Source organism: Bubalus kerabau, chromosome 22, assembly GCF_029407905.1.
Source record: "Bubalus kerabau isolate K-KA32 ecotype Philippines breed swamp buffalo chromosome 22, PCC_UOA_SB_1v2, whole genome shotgun sequence".
Taxonomy (NCBI): Eukaryota; Metazoa; Chordata; class Mammalia; order Artiodactyla; family Bovidae; genus Bubalus; species Bubalus kerabau.
The window spans coordinates 28,376,716-28,398,720 of record NC_073645.1 but is presented as its reverse complement, the minus strand read 5'-3'; the positions used below and the strand labels follow the sequence as shown (position 1 = coordinate 28,398,720).

The window sequence follows — 22,005 nt, the reverse complement described above, 5'->3', positions numbered from 1 at the left end:
TCTGTTCAGTCACTAAGTCATGTCCAACTCTTTGCAACCCTATGGACTGCAGTACGCCAGGGTTCCCTGTCCTTCACTATCTCCCAGAGCTCACTCAAAGTCATGTCCATTGAGTCAGTAATGCTATCTAAGGTAAGGAATAAAAGAAGTAACTTCCTTCAAAGACACCAAAGTAGTAGGTTTGTAAACAAGGCAGACAGACTCGAGGTTGAAGAAGCAGGCAGGTTAAGACTGAAATGTTATAGGAGTACTTATCTCCTGACTCATCTCTGTTATTTCCTGACCCACTGTGCACCAGCTTCTGTAGCCTCCTTTGATTTCTTTTAATCCCACACTCCTTAAACTTCAATGTGCTTATGCCTCACCAGGTTCCTATTAAAATGCATTTGTTGCTCTAGAGGTCTGAACAGGATGGGTTGAAATTCTACATTTCTACCTAGTTCCCAGCTGGTGCTGATGCCGCTAGTCTGAAACCCAATCTTTGAGTTTCAAGATTCTAATACATCAGGCTTGTCCCCACCTTGGGGACCTTGAATAAACTGTTCCCTCTGTAACACACCTTCTATTCTTTTTGTGATAGTGTCTTTCTTGCCCTTCAGAATTTGGCTTATAGGCCACTCTGAGAGGCTTCTCCTGACCACCCAAACTCTCCCACCATAAATGTGTAATAACAGGATGGTGTCTGTGAAAGAAATGAATAGGGTGTTGGTTTAGGGTGATGGAGTAGGTCATGTGTGTGGACTTGTTTTCTGTCTTTCTCTCCCACTAAAGCCCCATCTCTGCAAGGTCAACATTTTCCATTTTCAATGCTATACACTTAACATAATGCTTGGTATGTGGTTTATATTCAGTAAGTATTCGTTGAATAAACAGATAAATGACCTCAAAGCTAATGCTCTATTTTCATTTATTACGCCCTCAAACAAAAATACCACACTTCTATCTTAGAATTTTACAGGTAGAAGAGCCCTGTCTTACCTCATTAAATGGTGGGGAAATTGGCCTGAAGTTCAGACATTTCATGAAGTTGATTACTGGCATAGATGTTATTAAAACTCAAGACATATGACACCCATCCCAATACAGAACATTCTGTGAAAGTGTGAAGCAGAATCACTCTGCTGCCCTGGTGCCAACCAGCTGTATTTTTAAACATCTACATTCCCTTCCCTGCTTCAACCCCACAACCAGGTAGAACGTGGGCATTTAATAAGGTCTTCTGTAGCTAATTTGGAAAGCCCTCAAAATATGTTTGAAACATGGACAGTTTCTACCTTCCATTGACATCCAATTTTCATGTTTTTAATGGCTGCTTTCCATACATTAAGGGAGGTGTCCCTTGACTCCTACTAGTCTAAACTAGCTTAATATAATTTACAAGAACCTTAAATGAATAGATTATGTGTGTGGCAGCAAGCCACAGGCTCTCTAAATGTGACTAATTAAAATTTCATGCTAGCCCTTACTTTCTTCTTATCTAAATAGAAAGGCAGCCTAATGACTTAGATTTCTTCTAATCATAAAAGTACATATTACTCATGAATGTTGGGATCAACTGTAATATTTATTAGGTGCTGGGGCAGTCAAACCACTCCTGATCACACAAGTCTGGGTACTTCAGAGCTTCAGCCAGAGATCACTGTCTCCCCCTTCCTGCTTTTTTAATGATTGATACCTGTGAGAATTTGGATATACTTGCCCTTATAAAGATTGTTCACCTTATTTGCATCTCTGAAAACACACTTTTTTTCAATATTTTTAATAGATGGTTGGAAGAGAATGAATTTTATGTCACAATTTGGCAGCATTTAAATTTTTTTTTCAAATTGCTGTTCATTTTTTAACACATCTACCTGTAAGACTTTTGAGACTATGCTGCTGCTGCTGCTAAGTTGCTTCAGTCATGTCCGACTCTGTGCGACCCCATAGATGGCAGCCCACCAGGCTTCCCCGTCCCTGGGATTCTCCAGGCAAGAACACTGGAGTGGGTTGCCATTTCCTTCTCCAGTGCATGAAAGTGAAAAGTGAAAGTGAAGTCGCTTAGTCGTGTCCAACTCTAGCAACTCCGTGGACTGCAGCCTACCAGGCTCCTCTGTCCATGGGATTCTCCAGGCAAAAGTACTGGAGTGGGACTATAAGTCAAGACTAAACCCCACTTTGCAGAAAAGAAAGGTGGAAAATAAAGTTTAGAGGCACGCCCTGAGCTATACATTCATATAAGTTTTAATAAGAGGATCTTAATAAGATGAGTAAGATGGAGCAATCCAAATCATCTATATAAATTTCAGCTTTTATTTGTTTGTTCCAACTATGATTAAGTGTTAGAAGTTTGTCAGAAGAATTTAGAAGAAGCAGAGTAGGCGTCACACTATCATGAAAGCCTTACTGGAAAAAAAAAGACTAGAAAATACAACAACGCAAAAGTTTTCTTGGACAATAAGAAAAAAACAAATCTACAGTCTAGAAAGAAGGTGTTATTAGGCAGAATTTTCAGAAAATAAAAGCCATCACAAAATGATTTTTTATTATATTGCCTAAGATATCACAAAATAGCAGTCACTATCCAAGAATAAGATCAAATATAGTCCCTTAACAGAGGAAGGAGGAAAGAGTTATTTTGATCTCCAAGATTCCTTTAAATAATCCGATTCCCCTTCTATTAAGTGACCACTTGGGATGCTGAGATTGTAGACAATGCCTGGCACAGAGCAGGCACTCAATAAATGTTTGCTGAATGAATTATTGGCTTAATGAATTAATGTTGGAGATGGCAGAGAGAAAGTTTGGGGTCTGAAAACAGAGCCTGGTGAGTGATCTAGAAACAGAAAGAGAATGACACTTCCCCTAGCCTATGCTGTCCAAGTGTTTGCTAGTCAGCTATAGCTATTTAACGTTAAATTAATAAAAGTTAAATAAAACTGAAAATTCAGTTTTTTCACCATACCGGTGGCTACTGTATTGGGCAGTAGAGATCATGAAGAATTTTCATCATTGCAGAAAGTTCTATTGGACAGAAATGAAAGAAGCAAAGGAGACTCTGGGAACCATGGATAAGAACCTGACCTTTACTTGCTGGCAGGCCAGGTATCCTCCATATAGCCATCATTGGAGTTCCAGGTAGGTAGTGAAAGAGAAAGGAGAACAAAGATATAAAGGGAGATCCAACAGGACCTCAGCCAACAGGCTTGGGCACTGGAAGAAAAGCTTCCAGAAAAAGTGACTAGAAAAGAAAAGTTAACTGATGATTGGTTACTCTTAACTGACTCAAATCGTTTATCCGTTTTAACTAGTATTTGTTTCCTGTATCCTAATTCAGTGTCAGGGACATAGAAAGGGCTGACTGGTATTTAAGAAAGGGTTGGCTGGTATTTAATTATTCTAGAGAGGTAGAATAATTCAGAAGTGCCATTACCTGGCATAGATTCAAGTATTAAAGTCTACACATTAAGAGATAGCTACATGAATAAGTGGACTGTCTGGTGGCTCAGATGGTAAAGTGTCTGCTTATAATGCGGGAGACCCGGGTTCGATCCGTGGGTCGGGAAGATCCTCTGGAAAAGGAAATGGCACCCCACTCCAGTACTCTTGCCTGGAAAATCCCATGGATGGAGGAGCCTGGTGGGCTACAGTCCATGGGGTTGCAAAGAGTCGGACACGACTGAGCGACTTCACTTCACTCACAAGAGAAAGTTTTCTTAAGTCACAGGATACCTCTGGCCTTGATTTAGAGACACCTGACACAAACACCTCTTTGCAGGACTTCTACTGGCCCCTGTTCTAGCAAACGTGGAGTTCTAGGAGCCGGAAGGTGATAAATTTGGTTTAGCTGATCTTCAAGCCTCAGCAACCACCAGGCATCCCCAAAACCAAATCCTTGAATGAACGAAAATGTGCTTTGTATGTAACTGAAGTATCTCCATAAATGGGTATCGCTCTGACCAGGCCATTTCTATTAATATACTGAATCTTTGCTAATTGGATATGAAGGATTTTCCCTTCTTCAAAGGGAACACAGTGGTGGGTTGACACATCATGATCCAAGAGGACATGGACTCGATCATTAGTCCACATACTGAGAAGGACGGTAAACCCCACTTTGCCCTTCTAGTGGAGAGTGTTGAAGGATCCCTCTGTCTGGCCAGCGCTTAGATGTGCACTGAGTACAACTTTTTTTTTTTTTTTTAACCTGAGAAATCCACTAGCAGGGAGCTGACAGGGGCTGGGGGAAGGGAAGGTAGAGTGAAGCATGTTTACCACCGATCTCTTCCAAAATCTAAAAGCATTACCTTTGGAGTTTAGAAAAATTCCAAAGCTATACTTTCAAAATTCATCTGACAATAAATAGTAATACTTTTACTTTACACAGACCTCCTGTGAAGCACCTTTCTATGCCACTGATACATATGAGCCTACTATGTGCCAGTTTGTGACACAGGAGGCACCTTCCGGAGGCATGCTGTTATTCAAAATAGCTTAGCTTTCATGATTTTTTTTAATTATGTACTGGATATAGATATTTTTGCCTTGAAAACATGTAGCAAACCTATAAAGTATTATCGCTTTTCCATGTTACACATGAGGAAATGAAGGCTTAGAGAGGCAGATTCAACTGCCTAAGGCTGCAAGCACTAAAAGTTAAAACAGTCTGTCTGATTTTTGAGTTCACATTCTTAACCAGTCTATGCTTTGTAGATGCATTACATTATGTAAATAATGGTACAGAATTATTGATTTCAATTTCATGTTTTTAATGAGTATCCTATTATATCACCCCTCCTCTGGTCTTCAAAAATAAATTTTGAATACATGTGGGGTTTGGTTTTTCTGATCTATTTACCTTTAGAAACAGGAAAAATAGGGAGGAGGATTTAAAAATGTATACTTCTGCATGCAAATTTATACAGAGATACTGGATAATAACTACTATACAAGTATGTATGTGTATGTGTGTAACCAGATTTCAGCTATATTTTCTCTATTTAACATGTGAAGTGGGGCAGTGGTAAAGAATCCACCCGCCAATGCAGGAGATGCAAGAAACATGGGTTCGATCCCTGGGCCAGGAAGATGCCCTGGAGTTTGGACAGAGGTTCATGACATTGTACTGAAGACGGGGAACAAGACCATCCCCAGGAAAAAGAAATGCAAAATAGCAAAATGGCTGTCTGAGGAGGCCTTATAAATAGCTGTGAAAAGAAGAGAAGTGAAAAGCAAAGGAGAAAAGGAAAAATATACACATTGAATGCAGAGTTCCAAAGAATAGCAAGGAGAGATAAGAAAGCCTTCCTCAGTGATCAGTGTAAAGAAAGAGAAGAAAACAATAGAATGGGAAAGACTAGAGATCTCTTCAAAAAAATTAGAGATACCAAGGGAACATTTCATGCAAAGATGGGCTCGATAAAGGACAGAAATGGTATGGACCTAACAGAAGCAGAAGATATTAAGAAGAGGTGGCAAGAATACACAGAAGAACTGTACAAAAAAGATCTTCACGACCCAGATAATCACGATGGTGTGATCACTGACCTAGAGCCAGACATCCTGGAATGTGAAGGCAAGTGGGCCTTAGAAAGCATCACTATGAACAAAGCTAGTGGAGATGGTGTAATTCCAGCAGAGCTATTTGAAATCCTAAAAGATGATGCTGTGAAAAGTGCTGCACTCAATATGCCAGCAAATTTGGAAAACTCAGCAGTGGCCACAGGACTGGAAAAGGTCAATTTTTATTCCAATCCCTAAGAAAGGCAATGCCAAAGAATGTTCAAACTACCCCACAATTGCACTCATCTCACATGCTAGTAAAGTAATGCTCAAAATTCTCCATGCCATGCTTCAACAATACATGAACTGTGAACTTCCAGATGTTCAAGCTGGATTTAGAAAAGGCAGAGGAACCAGAGATCAAATTGCCAATATGCACTGGATCATGGAAAAAGCAAGAGAGTTCCAGAAAAACATCTATATCTGCTTTATTGACTACATCAAAGCCTTGATTGTGTGGATCACAATAAACTGAGAAAAATTCTTCAAGAGACAGGGATACCAGACCACCTGACCTGCCTCTTGAGAAATCTGTATGCAGGTCAGGAAGCAACAGTTAGAACTGGACATGGAACAACAGACTGGTTCCAAATAGGAAAAGGAGTATGTCAAGGCTGTATATTGTCACCCTGCTTATTTAACTTATATGCAAAGTACATCATGAGAAACGCTGGGCTGGAGGAAGCACAAGCTGGAATTAAGATTGCCGGGAGAAATATCAATAACCTCAGATATGCAGATGACACCACCCTTATGGCAGAAAGTGAAGAGGAACTAAAGAGCCTCTTGATGAAAGTGAAAGTGGAGAGTGAAAAAGTTAGCTTAAAGCTCAACATTCAGAAAACTAAGATCATGGCATCCAGTCCCATCACTTCATGGCAAATAGATGGGGAAACAGTGGAAACAGTGGCTGACTTTATTTTTGGGGGCTCCAAGATCACTGCAGATGGTGATTGCAGCCATGAAGTTAAAAGACGCTTACTCCTTGGAAGAAAAATTATGACCAACCTAGACAGCATATTAAAAGGCAGAGATATTACTTTACCAACAGAAGTCCATCTAGTCAAGGCTATAGTTTGTCCAGTGGTCACATATGGATGTGAGAGTTGGACTATAAAGAAAGCTGAGCGCTGAAAAATTGATGCTTTTGAACTGTGGTGTTAAAAAAGACTCTTGAGAGTCCCTTGGACTGCAAGGAGATCCAATCAGTCCATCCTAAAGGAAATCAGTCCTGAATATTCATTGGAAGGACTGATGTTGAAGCTGACATTCCAATACGTTGGTCACCTGATGTGAAGAGCTGACTCATTTGAAAAGACCCTGATGCTGGGAAAGATTGAGGGTGGGAGGAGAAGGGGACGACAGAGGATGAGATGGTTGGATGGCAACACTGACTCAATGGACATGAGTTTGAGTGAGCTCTGGGAGTTGGTGATGGACAGGGAGGCCTGTCCTGCTGCATGCAGTCCATGGGGCACAAAGATTTGGACATGACTGAGCAACTGCACTGAACTGAACTGAGAAAATACAACCCACTCCAATATTCTTGCCTGGAAAATTCCATGGATAGAGGAGCCTGGCAGGTTACAGTCCTTGGGGTATAAAAGAGTCTGATACCTCTGAGCACACACACACGCATTTCTCTACTTAGTCACCTTAAATGAGTGGTAAGCTGTAGAAAAAATCTCCTAAATATTTGAGACCCTACTGTAGAAACTTAAATGAGGTCTGCTGCTGCTGCAGCTGCTCAGTCGCTTCAGTCGTGTCCTACTCTGTGTGACCCCAGAGATGGCAGCCCACCAGGCTCCCCTGTCCCTGGGATTCTCCAGGCAAGAATGCTGGAGTGGGTTGCCATTTCCTTCTCCAATGCATGAAAGTGAAAAGTGAAAGTGAAGTCGCTCAGTTGTCTCCAACTCTTCGCGACCCCACGGACTGCAGCCTACCAGGCTCCTCCGTCCATGGGATTTTCCAGGCAAGAGTACTGGAGTGGGTTGCCATTGCCTTCTCCGAAATGAGGTCTGAAAACCCCTCAAACTTCCCTTCAAGAAAATAAACTGACTTCACAGGCTGCCCCTCATTTTCCTAGTGTTGTGTTAGTCACTCAGTCATGTCCGACTCTTTGTGATCCCATGGACGATGCCTGCAAGGCTCCTCTGTCCATGGAATTCTCCAGGCAAAAGTACTGAAGTGGGTTGCCATTCCCTTCTCCAAGGGATCTTTCTAACCCAGGGATCAAATCCAGGTCTCCCCCATTGCAGGCAGATTCTTTACCATCTAAGCCACTTCATTTTCCCAATTCAACATAATTATAAACTGGAGAGATTCATATTAAATCCATTTACTCTCTGACCCTAAAACATTTCCTGTTCTTTCCCAACGCCAAATACAGCTTCAGGGAAAGTTAATATCACATATTTGGGATGAGTTTAGCAATGTAAGTTACAGGAAGAATCAGCCCCCAGGAACCTAGCCCCATGCATAAAATTGAGTGATAGCAGCACATACCTTTTAAACTTGTAGATCAAAAACACAGCCAGGCCGACAAACACTACTGACAAGAGCATAAGCATGGCCGAGCTGCTGTGCCCAGCACCAGCGTCCACCAGCGGAGCTAGGAGGAAAGAACAGACTTGCTGATTCGGAAGCTATTAGCTGGGGGAGTATCCATTGGAGAATGAGGCCAGCTGGTCTCCAACCTTATATACAGCCTCCGATTGCCTTGCATGCTATCTTGGCAGAGGAAGCGTGGCTTCAGTGATGATGGTACCCTGATCACAGCTTCTTAGGGAAAGTAAACTCCTTGCTCTGCCTGGGGAAACCTGCTGTTCCTGCTGTAAATTGTACTCAGCTAAGGGGAGAAGTAATAGGGTATAAATGCTCCTTTTCTTAGACACCTGAGTGCTTGTCAATATGATTATAGGTGATAGAGTGTTTCTGTTTCTTCCTCTAGTCGATTCTGGTAAAACATGGCTAGATGGGCACATGTGGAACCTCTACATCTGAAAAGCTTTCATTAATTAGAAACAGTTAGCAAATAGGCTTTTCCAGAGAGCTAAAGATGGGTGTTCAATGGGACATGGCTTTTTAGAATTTCTTTCATAAATCAACCACCCAGAGCTAGTCCCTCTTTTCACTTTAGATTTAAACATTATAAATTGAAGGGAGTTTTAAAGTTATTTGATCTGGTCTCCCAATCAAGATTCATTGAATCAGATAACTGTAGAAATTAAGGGAGATTGAGAGCTATGTTATACTTAAGAAACTGTTATACATAAGAAACATAATAAAGTCAAGGCCCAAAGAAATTGTAGGTTTTCCTGAAGATCATCCAGAAATTCAATAGCAAAGCCACTTCTAAAGATGTGTTCTTGCCATCCTAACAGGAGGGCTCAAGAAAGATGTAATTAATCTTTCTTTGCCATCACTACACAAAGCCATTTATGAGCATTTATCGGAAAGCACTTAGTAACCATCTCCTCTGTTTTATCTCCAGGATATCAGATCACCATACCCATCTCCCCGCCCCATATGCCTTCAGGCACTTACCTAAGGTCAGCTGTGTGACATACACAATGACTTGAACCCCTGGCTTCAGCTCAAACTGGACCAAGTTTTGGTTTAGAGCATTAAACAGAGTCTCTACAATCTGGAGGAAAAAAGAGAAAGTGAGAAGCTGCGTGGGAAGTAATGTCATGTGATGGTGCCCCCTCATGGAGAAAGAAACCAGGGTCAACAGGGAAAAAAATAACCTATTCAATGAGAGGACAGGATACTGGAACATTTTTATCCATTTGGTTCTTCCAGCCCCTAGAGCCCTGTGAAGCCAAGGACAAGTTGGTATTATTTGCTATTATTGGAGAGTGAGACAGAGGTGTGTCCACAGTCACCTAGGGAATTTGAGTTGACAACGGACATAGATGTTTCATTCAACTCCCAGTTCAGTGTCTTTTCATCCAAGCCTGTATAACTTTCCATAGAGAGACGTGTTATGGGTCCCAATGAAAGAAAGTCAACCACCATTAGTTCTTTAATGTGAACAAGCAACACACACAGGATAGAGGCCCCTGCCAGGATTAAAGCAGGCATGTACACCACAGCCCACTCCTCTGCTGTTTCTCTGTTAGGGACAATGGGAGGCAAACATCAAAGCAGAAGCTGCCTCCTTTTTATGGGATAATTTTTCCTCTTTACTCTTCCCCAGCAAGTCTCAGAACACATAACATCGATTTAATCACTGTGTAATTCCCACATGAAAGCTGAGGCAGACTGAGGCTGTTGTCCCTAACTCTTATCTCGCTGTACGTGCCTTAATATCACAGCTGCTATTCATCACCGTAATTACCTATTTATCTAAATGGATGGATATTGTAGCTTCCAAATATAGTTCACACATGCCACTTGCTATTTCAGAATAAAGAGGTCTTGTAAAAGTGATGTATGCATTGAGAAGCTGAATTTATATCTGGCCGATTTCAATATGCAGCCCTGTAATGCAAGGATCCACTTCATTTCCAGAGAAACTGACCATGATGGCATCTGTGCAGCCCTTGGTGGACTGTGCCCAACGTGGGATGGGGTGGCAGCTAGGTGAGTGGCAGAGGGACTTGGAAGACGTCTGTACATTGATTAATTTGAAAGGGAGCAAATGTGTTTGATTCCTGTTGGCTTTTAGCAGCTCCTTTCTCATTTATTTCTAACTCATCACAGGAAGGCATGGGAAGGTAAAGCAAAGCCCAGTCAAGTAAGACCCCAGCAAGAGCAGGGAGTGAGAGAAGGAGACATGGGACCACTTCCGCCTTCATTCTAGGCAGGTATGCAGATCATAAGAGCTATATGCCATTTGATAAAGGCAGTAAATCATGATCCCTTTGGGGAACGCTGCTTCCTTAGTCAAAGCAAGATGAGGGAATCCATCTCTCTCCAAAGACACACGTTTAAAAGCAGTTCATTTTCTTCCTAGAAGCAGAACTTCTGTTGACCAGGCTCTTTCAAGACAGGAAGCACATTTTTGAGAAATAGACAGGGAAACTCAAATCCTTCTCTTCATCCCCCACAAAACCCCCACCCCATCTCTCTTTGCCAGGACAACTCATTAGCTGGGAAACATGAGCAAGTTACAAGAATGGCAACTCTTGGAATGAATGATTTCAGGAGTGCTTTTCTCTCCTGTGTGGCTAAATGTGCCAGGGTTTGTGCATTTGTGTTTATTCTGGGTAAAGCTGATTGCTCTCCAAAGCCCTGGTGCCAGACAATGAGTGACAGGTTGATGGACAAATAGGAAAGGGTTCAGTCTACCTTTTGGGCTAGAAATGCTTTGTGTTCCCTTAGAGGATGGTGCAGGAGAGTGTCCTAGCCAAGGTTTCTTTCACTTACTTGTTCCAGGTCCCCTTCATTGCCTTTCCTCCTCTCTGTCAAGTTCTTGGGGGGAAGAATGAAGAGCTCTGCAGAAGTGGGGAGGCCAGGGAACACAGCAATGAGGATCTGGTCTTCCGGGACACTGGTTACCTGCAAAGACGTTTTGACTGAAGAGTGGGGTCCTGGAGGATCCAGCCTTCCCCAAGTCAATAACACGGATATTGACTATGCATATTTAATACAGCATTTAAGGCACAGTTTCCAATATACATTCAGGCTTTCCTTTTGCTTTCCCTAGAACTGCTAAGCAGAGAATTAGTTTCTCTACCTCCTCTGCTCTTACATACACCTTTCATGAAACTGAAATACTACTATGAATGATCTGCAAAGTATTGTTTGCTGGCAACATTGGCAAAAGCTCCTCCCATATTTTCCATTTTTTCTACACTAAGAAGACTAGAGCTTCTGGCTAAAACATGAACAGACGGGCTGCAAATGAAGAATAAGAAGTTATAAACAAACACGGGAAAATGCAAATTTAAAAAAGAGCAAAGCAGTTCTTGTTTCCACTTACTAAAGCAGGATTTTTTATTAAGTTAAAATAGCTAATATTGGTGCAGCTTCAATTAAGAGGTTTCCTCAACTGTTGCTGGCAGCACTAAAAATTGATACATGTTGCCAATTTATTTTTCAAAAGGCTTACTGTAAAGTCATAAACATATTCAGACCCTTCATTCAGAAACTGTAACTTGGAGTGTTTGTCCTAAAGAAATAATCCAAAATATAGGAAAAGCCATTTGGAGGAAGAAACATTCATAACATTACTTATAATATCAAATAAATGGGAAAATATTAAATATTTTTAAAAGTTAAGTAAATAATGTTTATGCTACCATAAAGATGATAATTAGCACAGTGAGACAACATGGAAAAATGCTTAATGAGAGCTGTATTCTGATCTAGTTCTTTACATTTCCTTGGCTACAACTCTATAAAAATAAAAATGTATACACATGACAAATAAAACAAGACACTAAAAGTTGAGTTAAGATGCTGAAATTTTAAATGAATTTTTCTATTCCTGAGGGTTTAGTAACAGGATTGTATTGCTTTTTGATAAAAACTAAATGTAAGCTTCCATCTGAAGGTAAAATCCTCAGGAAAATAAAACTCTGAATTCTTCTCTGTAAAGAGTAGTCCTATTCTTTCCTATGTGCGTCCTGAAAGTCTTTTATCCAGAACTAATCTTTTGTCAATTCAGATATGATATCAGTTCCCTTCAGTTCAGTCGCTCAGTCGTGTCCAACTCTTTGCGACCCCACGAATCACAGCACGCCAGGCCTCCCTGTCCATCACCAACTCCCAGAGTTCACTTAGACTCACATCCATTGAGTCAGTGATGCCATCCAGCCATCTTATCCTCTGTCGTCCCCTTCTCCTCTTGCCCCCAATCCCTCCCAGAATCAGAGTCTTTTCCAATGAGTCAACTCTTCACATGAGGTGGCCAAAGTACTGGAGTTTCAGCTTTAGCATCATTCCTTCCAAAGAAATCCCAGGGCTGATCTCCTTCAGAATGGACTGGTTGGATCTCCTTTCAGTCCAAGGGACTCTCAAGGATCTTCTCCAACACCACAGTTCAAAAGCATCAATTCTTCGGTTCTCAGCCTTCTTCACAGTCCAACTCTCACATACAGTTTTTGACTTGGCAGAAATACCCATCTCCTAGAAGTCTCCCCTGACTATCTCACCTTCAATGACCTATTCCATGTCAGCCTCTTGCTCCTAGCACTTCAGATTTCCACGAAAGGAGTTTAGATCATGCCCACAGTAAGGTATGCCTATCTACAGTCTTTTCTCTAATAGGTTCTTATTGTATGTCTGCCCAGATATTCGGAGGAGGGGGGATGGTCTCTATGGCTACCTCACTGTTCCAAATGATGCCTGACAGTGAGGAAAGAATAAATAAACACTGGACTGAATATAAGTGGAGGGGCTGTCTTCCATTAGCTCAGCTCCGATTCGTATTTGGAACTAGAGACTAGCGTTAATTCTCAGGGATGTGATGAAGGAAATAGAGTGCCATCCTGCAGAGAACTAGTGAGTGGCAGTCAGAAGTCTGGAAAGCCCCCCAAAGTGGGAAGGCATCTCCAGGGAGCTCGACAAGGTTTTGCCAGATGCCTCAGTCCCCTGCTGGGAGGCAAGATGGATTTATTCTAACTAGGCAGGGGAAGTAATTCTCGGAGAACAGACTGAGGTCAGAAAATCACCCAGTGGAGAAAATGGGATAAGCCCAGGAGTGTCCTGGCAGGTGTGACCCCCGTGTCCCAGGGAAGAATGGTCACAGGGTGCATCACTCGGTTAGGGAATGTGGAAGGAACTAACTCCAATCATACAAATCCAGCACAATCCTAGATGTCTCATAGTCAAAGGCATACAAGATCAATTTCATTTTCATCCCTCTCTTTGAGCAAGTTTTTGTAAACAGATATGAAGTATGGTTCTTATAGACAGCTCCTCACAGGAATGCTCATATATTATTATCTTTTATCTGTTTTTCCTCTCTGGCAGCTTCTTTTCCATGTCCTTCCCTGGATCTTTCTCCTTTGCCTTGCAGAGCATTAGCATCCATCTCTGCCCTGCTCCCTCTCCCTTTCAGGGTGGTTGCGGGGAGGGGGCAGACTTAAAGACCTCCATGGCCTCAGTTGCAGCCTCACTACCTCCTACAGAAACCTCACTTGATCTCCAATCATATCTTTAACTCTCTTGGTTATCTTTACCCAGTTGTTTCTCAGATACTCCAGACTCATATAAAAGACCAAATCATCATTGTTCCCCAAGTATGTTTCTCCTACACAGTTGCCATCTTGATCAATGGCAAGGAAAATCCTCTCCTGCCTACTCTTATAATCAGAAAGCTTCTCCTTCTCTCTCATTCACAGTACATTTTATTAGTCACCAGTTCTATTTCTCAACAGGTTAAGTTAGCCTTTGGATCTTTCCTTTTCAGGATTTTATTATTACATCTGGTTTAGACAAGTGCAGTAGTCTTTTAACAGGTCATCTCCTGTGAAATCATCCCCTACCCTATTCACTTCCCACCTCTAGAGACCATCCTCTGTATTACCACAAGATTGGGTGTCTGAAATATAAAGCCACTAATCCCATCACGATAAAACCTGAGACTGTGAGCCATGTGGCAGAGCAGTTCTCCTGAGTTCCCTTACCCTACTGCTCTCCACCCAGGCACCACTTCCCAATAAAATCTCTTGCTTTGTTAGCAAAATAAATAAAGTACTTTTTTAATCTAAATAATAAAGAAAGAACACATTTCACACTTCTCAGAACCTACAGGAAGTATGTCAAAACCCCTTTTAGCTGCTTAGACCTTTCACAAAATGATCAATCCATCCCAGCATAACATCAGTCACACCTGCCCTTATAACTTATAGATTGGCTAAAATAAACTGTCATTTATCAAATATGCTGTACTTACCATAGACCATGGCTTTGCACATGCCTTCATTGTACCTGAGAGACATCATCCTGTCTCTGTTAACTACCGTTTATCCTTTAAAACAGAGTTCAAGTATTCCCTCCAAAGACGATTCCACTAGTTCACAAGTATTTACTGAATCACAAATATGTGTCAAGCCTGAACTTTTCTAGATAGAGTGAATTGCGCTTTTTTCCATGCTCCTTTGAAATGCTGGCCATGCCTCTCTCATAGAACTAGTTGCACATTAGACTTAAATTTGAATTGACCATGTTTTATCCATCATTATACTCTAGTGCCTAGGTCTGAGCAAATGGTTAACAAAACCATTTCAACTTGCTCTAAGGAAAATATACTGTTGTCGTTCAGTTGCCAAGTCATGTCTGACTCTTTGTGACGCCACAGACAGCAGAATGCCAGGCTTGGTGCCAACTATCACCCTAGAGTCTGCTGGCATGCTCTAATTCCTAGCTTGTCACCTTCTGACTGCGACATATGGTCAATGGAAATCCTGAAGTCTGATTGTCTGGTTAAAAAACAACAACAAAAGGGAGGGGATATATGTATACCTATGGCTGATTCATATTGAGGTTTGACAGAAAACAACAAAAGTCTGTAAAGCAATTATCCTTCAATTAAAAAACAAATAAATTTTTTAAAAAACAGCAACAAAAACAACAAACAAACAAAAGCTCTCTAAACTTTGGTGGGCCAAACGAGTGAGTGACATTAGTATATACTTAAGCAGTGGTCCATCAATCATTTTATTAAAGGGCTCAATCTCCTGTCTTAGAAAAATGTAGGAGAAAGATGGTGCCAATTTCCCATCCTCAAACATGGATTAATTGTCTTTATCTCTCTCTTCTGAATCTCTCCATCTTTCTTTTCCATCCTTCATTTCCTCTACCCTTCTCTCTCTTTTTACAGAGCAATAATCTTTATTTAACTGTAGAATGGTGGTCTGAATCCATGAAAATGCCTCCGGGACCACACCATCTGGTTCTTTATTCAAGAAGATTTAAGCAAAGATAAAGTCAACTTACTTTCACCAGAGCCCGCTTGATCACATTGGCAATATCTTGCCTCCACTCTGGAATGTCAGGATTGTGGTAATCCAGATTAGGAGAGAAAGATAAGAGCTGGGACTGGAAGTATTCTGCAAGGAGAGAGCATGTGTGAGTGAGGCTGAGAGAGGCTGCGATAAGGTGGGGAGACTCCACCATCTTTGTGCTTTAGGAAAAGGGCTTCCATGCGGCCTCATGTCTAATTCTGTCTTTTCAGCCTGTCTCTTGGCTTCTAAATGAAGTGGGATTTGGTGACTGGAAGTCACCTACTGGAAGTAGTTTTGTGCTCCTACCACTTTTTTTTTTTAATCTTAAGAATTTCTTCTTGTAAATAAACATCCAAAATGCAAGATAATTGTGAAACTCAGGGAAAAGGAGACTTTTGCTGCTACAGGTAGTCATGCAGAGGCAACAATAAAGCATTAATAAATTGAGCTAGATTAGAATGGAGCTTTTTCTTGTTCCATCGATACTGCTGTATCTAGGCTGTGGGTAACATTTGGTTTCTTGATCTGATTGGTAGATACACAGGTCTGTCCACTTTGTGGTAATTCATGAAGCTGAAACATTATCTGTGTACTTCTCTGTATTTTAATTTTTTAATTGAAGTATGGTTGATTTACAATGTTGTGCTCATTTATGCTGTACAGCAAAGTGACCCAGTTTTATACGGATATACATTCTTTTTTTATATTCTTTTCCATTATGGTTTATCCTAGGAGACTGGATATAGTTCCCTATGCTATACAGTAGGACCTTATTGTCTATCCCTTCAAAATGTAATAGTTTACATCTACAAACCCCAAACTCCCAGTTGCACTCCAATAAAAATGTTTAAAGTCTTCCAGGTGCCCAATGAGAGAGCCTGAACCTCAAGTTTGCAGAGTTGTAGGAAAAGGCACTCATCTGGGGTGAAGTGGAAGATATAAACTGAGTCAAAGTTTATAGTTTAAAGTCATATACCTTAGTATAACTTTCCAGAAAATCCTGTTTTCTAGGATTTTCTTTTGGCTTTCTTTTTTTCTATAGTGGCTGTTTTTAGGGTTTGAGGGAGGTTCACTGAATGGTGATAAAAGCACAGTTTGATTGAAAATTAACTTAATAATTAAGAATGGTCCTCCAGGATAGAGAACAGAATGGTGATTCTGTTTACCACTCTCCTGCCTTGTTTTATCCTTATATTCTTAGCCTTATTCTTATCCTTTGCAGCAAAAGATGTTAGAGTCTCCAACAACAAACAAAACACATCGGTTATGTATAGTTCATCTCAGTACTTAAGCTATGAGTTCCTCAAGAGCAGGTACTGTAACTTCTCCAGCTTTTGAAATTACTGGTTCACACCTCACAAAGAATGGATGCTACCTGTGTGTTATAGATACCTTGGCGGTTCAACAGATCAAGATGCTTCAATGATAGTCTTTTTAGCTCAGCATCTCTTCAACTTATGGTTTATCCCTGTCTAATGAGACCATCAGGTTATGATGCAGACATATCACGGAAGACAAACAATGCTTATCTGTACCTACTTCTCTAACAATCTCAGTATCTACTCAAGGACAAGTAAAGAAGTACCTTTAGATACCTTTTGTGGACCTACATAATTTTCCCACGGCCTGGGCAATTTCCAAAGCAGTCAGTGAATGCCACTCGGGTGGCTGGAGGGGATCACTGGGCAGAAAGGGGCATCACAGGGCTTACCGTGAACAGCGATATCTTTTGTGTCCTGGATGAGGGCATTCCCAGCAGCCACCTGGACAGTGATGGTATTAGTTCCCTCTGCTAGGAATGTGAAGGAAATGCTGCTGTCCAAGGTGATGAGGGGCTAAAAGAGAGAAGCCGAAACACTTACTTAGTCCTTTATGGGAATATCAGACTCCCTCCTTTCCTGTAAATCTCAGACTGTCACCAATCTGCATAGCATTTGCATATCCCCAAGGGATCCTAACTTGAAGAAGGAAGAAAAAAATTGCACAGCTTTCTAAATTATATAGCTAGTATCCAGGAAGCATATTAATATACTTGAAATACACTGTAAAATGCTAATTCTAAGAGACAAAGATAAGACTGGGCACCATGGATTTTGTCCATCATTCTGTTACTTCTCCTGGGGCAAAGTAGAAGCACCTTTTGTAATCTATTTCTAGTGACTCTGGGAATAGGTGATCACTTTCTCTTTTCCTCTAATGTTTTGTGCAACTTATATTTTCATCATGTATTCCATTGGGCTGCAAGATTTCTCAGAGAAGTGACCATATTTTATTTCTTTCTGAATCACCTACCTGCCTTTGGCATGTTGTCTTACATCTAGCAGAATCCATATATAAGTTGTATATACAGTCGTATTATTGACATTTTGTTTTATCATATCTATGTGTTCCATTGCAAGGCATTTCTAACAATTTAAATAAGCTGGGAAACAGAGAAACATGCATATCTGTGCTCACTTTTTAATCTTTTTTTCTTTTTCTGTCTTCCCCTGATCATAACAGATAGGACTTGCCAAAGATAAAGAGAGAAAGATAATAAGCACATGCTTTCCCTTAGAAATTAGGATCTCAGTAGAAGCAAGGGTTTATTGGAGAGAAGAGAATGCAGATTCTGAGATTAAAGTGTCATTATTCAGTGGTTATCTTGAGGCCCATGTCCTCTCAAGTTATCTGGTGTTTGCAAGGTAAGGCTTTTCTAAGGCAGCTCATGAATAGATGTCACAAGTGCGGATGAGCAGACCCCATCTCCTCTCTGTGGGTTGGATGACAATAGGCTAGAGCAGTGATGTCACCAGTTGTGAGGATGCATACACTTGGCTTTTAAGAGTGTGGATATCAGCCAGAGTTCACAGCACATCTGTGCGCCTGGATGCTGCAGAGGCTCAGAGATGCAGCATTCAGACTACAGCGTCCCTTCTGCAAAACTGAAGTCCCTTTCTAGCTCAGAATTTTCACCTGGGCCTCTGAAACAATAATTTGATTTCTTGGCTTTAAAATTCTATTGCTCTATTTTATGACCAAACTGATGGCTGGAGTCGGACAGGATTAGACATTGCTCTAAGCTTCCTGACACCCTTTCTTCTCTGTTTGCTAAATGAAAGAAGGAAGTGGGTGTGGAAAGAGTTATACTCTTTTTTGTTAACTAAGAGTAAGCCCAGAGTCCAAGCATGCTTCCTCATACTTATGGTTCTGTGATGATATGCACAAGGATGTGAACTCATTAATTAAACCACAAATGAGGCACAAGTAGTTCTGTGATGGACATCAACTCCAACAGACCAACGGTGGCTGTTCAGTGTCCTGTGCTGAGAAGTCAAGTCAGGCTTAACACGGCAATATTGGCCATGGACATGGACTAAAGGAAAGCTGTGTGCCACTGAGTGGCCATTGTTGGTGTAACAAGAACAGAGACTTGAAACTCTGGCTCTGTTACTATTTTAAGGAATAACCTTGGGAAAAGTCTGTCCCCACTGTGGGCCTTAGCTTAAAGTTGTAAGGACTTATTCAGCAATAAGAACACACAGAATTAATGAATGGCTTTCGGCTAATTTTCTAGTTCCTACTAGTCAACCCATTAGGGCTTGTCTGTCAGAATGCCTTCAACTGTTTCATTACCTTAGTCATATTCTTTGGAAGGAAAATGAAATTCATCTGTATACCCAACAGAATGACAAAAATTTCTTTAAAAATAAGGACAAATATTGTTGAGGATGTGGAGCAACTAGAACTCTCATACATTTTTGATGGGATGTACAATGGTGCAACTATGTAGGAAAAAGTTCACTTTTATAAGAAACTGTAATAATTTTTCCAAGATAATCATGCTATTTTATATTTATAGCTTAGCAATTGCAGTCTGGGAAATTTAGTCAAGATAAAAGAAAACATGTATCCACAAACAGAAGAAAATGCTCATAGCAGTTACATTCATAGTAGTCAAAAACTGAAACGAACCTAGAAGAATTTATCAATAGGAAAATGAATAAACAAGCCCAAGTGCATGCATTCAACAAAATAAAAAAGCAAATATTGATATACATAACAGTATGGATGAGTCTCAAAAACATGCTGCTGCTGCTAAGTCACTTCAGTCATGTCCGACTCTGTGCGACCCCTTAGACGGCAGCCCATCAGGCTCCACCATCCCTGGGATTTTCCAGGCAAGAACACTGGAGTGGGTTGCCATTTCCTTCTCCAATGCAGGAAAGTGAAAAGTGAAAGTGAAGTTGCTCAGTTGTGTCCAACTCTTAGCGACCCCATAGACTGCAGCCTACCAGGCTCCTCCGTCCATGGGATTTTCCAGGCAAGAGTACTGGAGTAGGGTGACATTGCCTTCTCAAAACCATAAGAAATGAAAGAAACCTTATATAAAGAATTCATATGGTATGAATATGAAGTTCTATTAATAGAAAAGATAGATCTAATTCATGATGGGAAAAAATAGTGGTTGGCTCTGGGGTTTGGGGTGGGAATTTACTGAGAAGGGGTATGGAGAACTTTTGGAAGCAATGCTAATAATATATATCTTGATAGGAGTTTAGGTTATAAGTATGTGTATTTCTCAGAACTCAGGAAGTACAGACTTCAGATCTGTCCATTTTGTGATTGATACATTTCATACCTCCATGGAGGAAAAAATGTAAACAAGTAAAGAATGATTTGTAGCCTGAAGCATTTAGGATAAAGTATATAGCTGTCTGAAATTTATTCTAAAATGAATTTTAAAAAATTAAGATCAGTTGATTGCTGGATAGAAGGATGGACAGATAAATAGACATGATAAAACAAGCAGAGTAGATGTTAATATAGACTATGTGTTAATGATAGACTAAGGATGGACAGATAAATAGACATGATAAAACAAGCAGAGTAGATGTTAATATATAATGTCCATGGGATTCTCCAGGCAAGAATACTGGAGTGGGTTGCCATGCCCTTCTCCAATGATAGACTACAGGTGGTGGGTATATGGATATTCACTGTAAAATTATTTCATTTTTTAATTTGTGTTTGAAGTTTTTAATAATAAAATGTTGGGAGAGAAACAAAACAGCAAAGGAATAACTGATGTGTTTTTAGTTTCTCTTGCTTCCATAAATTGTTCTCTCTGACCATAACTATATCACATTACCCTTCTGTTTTGGTTACTGCCCTCAGCTATCTCTAATCTCTTCCCACCTCTCACCATCAGGATCCTTTCTCCCCTAATGGTGTTCTCTTCAAGGAATCTGGCTACCCACTCCAGTATTCTGGCCTGGAGAATTCCATGGACTGTATAGTCTATGGGGTCACAAAGGGTCAGACACGACTGAGCTACTTTCACTTTTTTTTAAAGGAATCTGCACTACTCCCACATCATCCTCAGCACTCAGGGGTCTACGTGGTCCCCACTCTTCTTTCTCTGCACACTCTTCTTGTCTTAGACTGGGCTGGGCAACCTGAAAGGAGAGGGATTCCTCCCGCTCCAGCAGATCTGACTTTCTCCTCTCTGGCTGCTTTCCTAGCAGATCCAGGAACCAAGCAAGGAAATGCCAGCTGAGGTGGGAGGGAGCATGCCATCCCACCAGCCAGTCAGGGCTCTGAGCCACAGCAAACTGTGTCAAATGAGCACACTTGGCCTCCAGGGCAGCAGACCACAGGCTTCCATGCTAGAGAGATGGCAGAAGCTAATTTTGTTTTTCAAATTGCTTTTGTTTTTCATCAGCTATTATAGCATCATGGCTGATTTCACCTCCCTTGCAAAGCTGGAACACTCCACGGAATTCTTGAGTTCTTCACTGGCCACCCATGTCTAGTGCACAACACTAAATTAAATCAAGTATTTTAAGGTTCATTTACTAAATCTATTAGGCAAGCAGACACATTTATTAAGCCAGACCTCTGTTAATCCCAGCAAATTGGCCTTTTAGAGCCCCACAAATCCAACATGCGGCCAATTGACTTCTCTGTGTTTTGTCCAAGCTGCACGGGCAGCCCACGGCAAGGCTCATGGCCTGCATAGGCTGTGGGTTACATCCCTGCCCACAAAGAGTCCCTTATGTGCAACAGGTCACATCCTATCCAGTAAACCCAGCAAGACATCAGCAAAGCTCTTGAACGACTACATAGTTAGAAGATATCCCCCTGAATAATGGATCTGGGAGCTTCACGGAAATGTGTGGATGCAGCCTACACCATTTTCCCAAACACAGTAAATCAACATAGAATATTATCAAATGTCCACAGTTTAAATGTATACCCTGATAAAAACTTGCCATTCCCAAATTAGACAGACTATGCAATCACTACGCTTATCTCCCTTAAAAGTTTTAGCAGATTCCACAATAACATGTGCATGTATGTTTAGTTGCTTCAGTCAGCTCTGACTTTGTGCAATTCTATGGACTGCAGCTGGCCAGGCTCCTCTGCCCATGGGACTCTCCAGGGAAGAATTCTGGAGTAGGCTGCCATGCCCTCCTCCACGGGATCTTTCCAACCCAGGGATCGAACCCACTTTTCTTAAGTCTCCTGCACTGGCAGGGGGGTTCTTTACCACTGAGCCACCTGGAAAGCCCACTCTCTTACA

General features: G+C 41.1%; 1 protein-coding gene across 1 annotated transcript in view; it reads right to left on the bottom strand.

Moving 5' to 3' along the window:
* SORCS3 (sortilin related VPS10 domain containing receptor 3) overlaps nucleotides 1–22,005 on the bottom strand; it is a 466,176-nt gene that overhangs the window by 3,525 nt on the left and 440,646 nt on the right. The window contains exons 22-26 of the mRNA XM_055561093.1: nucleotides 17,152–17,275; nucleotides 15,433–15,545; nucleotides 10,915–11,046; nucleotides 9,088–9,187; nucleotides 8,047–8,152 (exon numbers count right to left, since the gene is read on the bottom strand). Coding sequence (XP_055417068.1) covers nucleotides 8,047–8,152; nucleotides 9,088–9,187; nucleotides 10,915–11,046; nucleotides 15,433–15,545; nucleotides 17,152–17,275 — 575 coding nt within the window. The remainder of the gene's footprint in view (nucleotides 1–8,046; nucleotides 8,153–9,087; nucleotides 9,188–10,914; nucleotides 11,047–15,432; nucleotides 15,546–17,151; nucleotides 17,276–22,005) is intronic.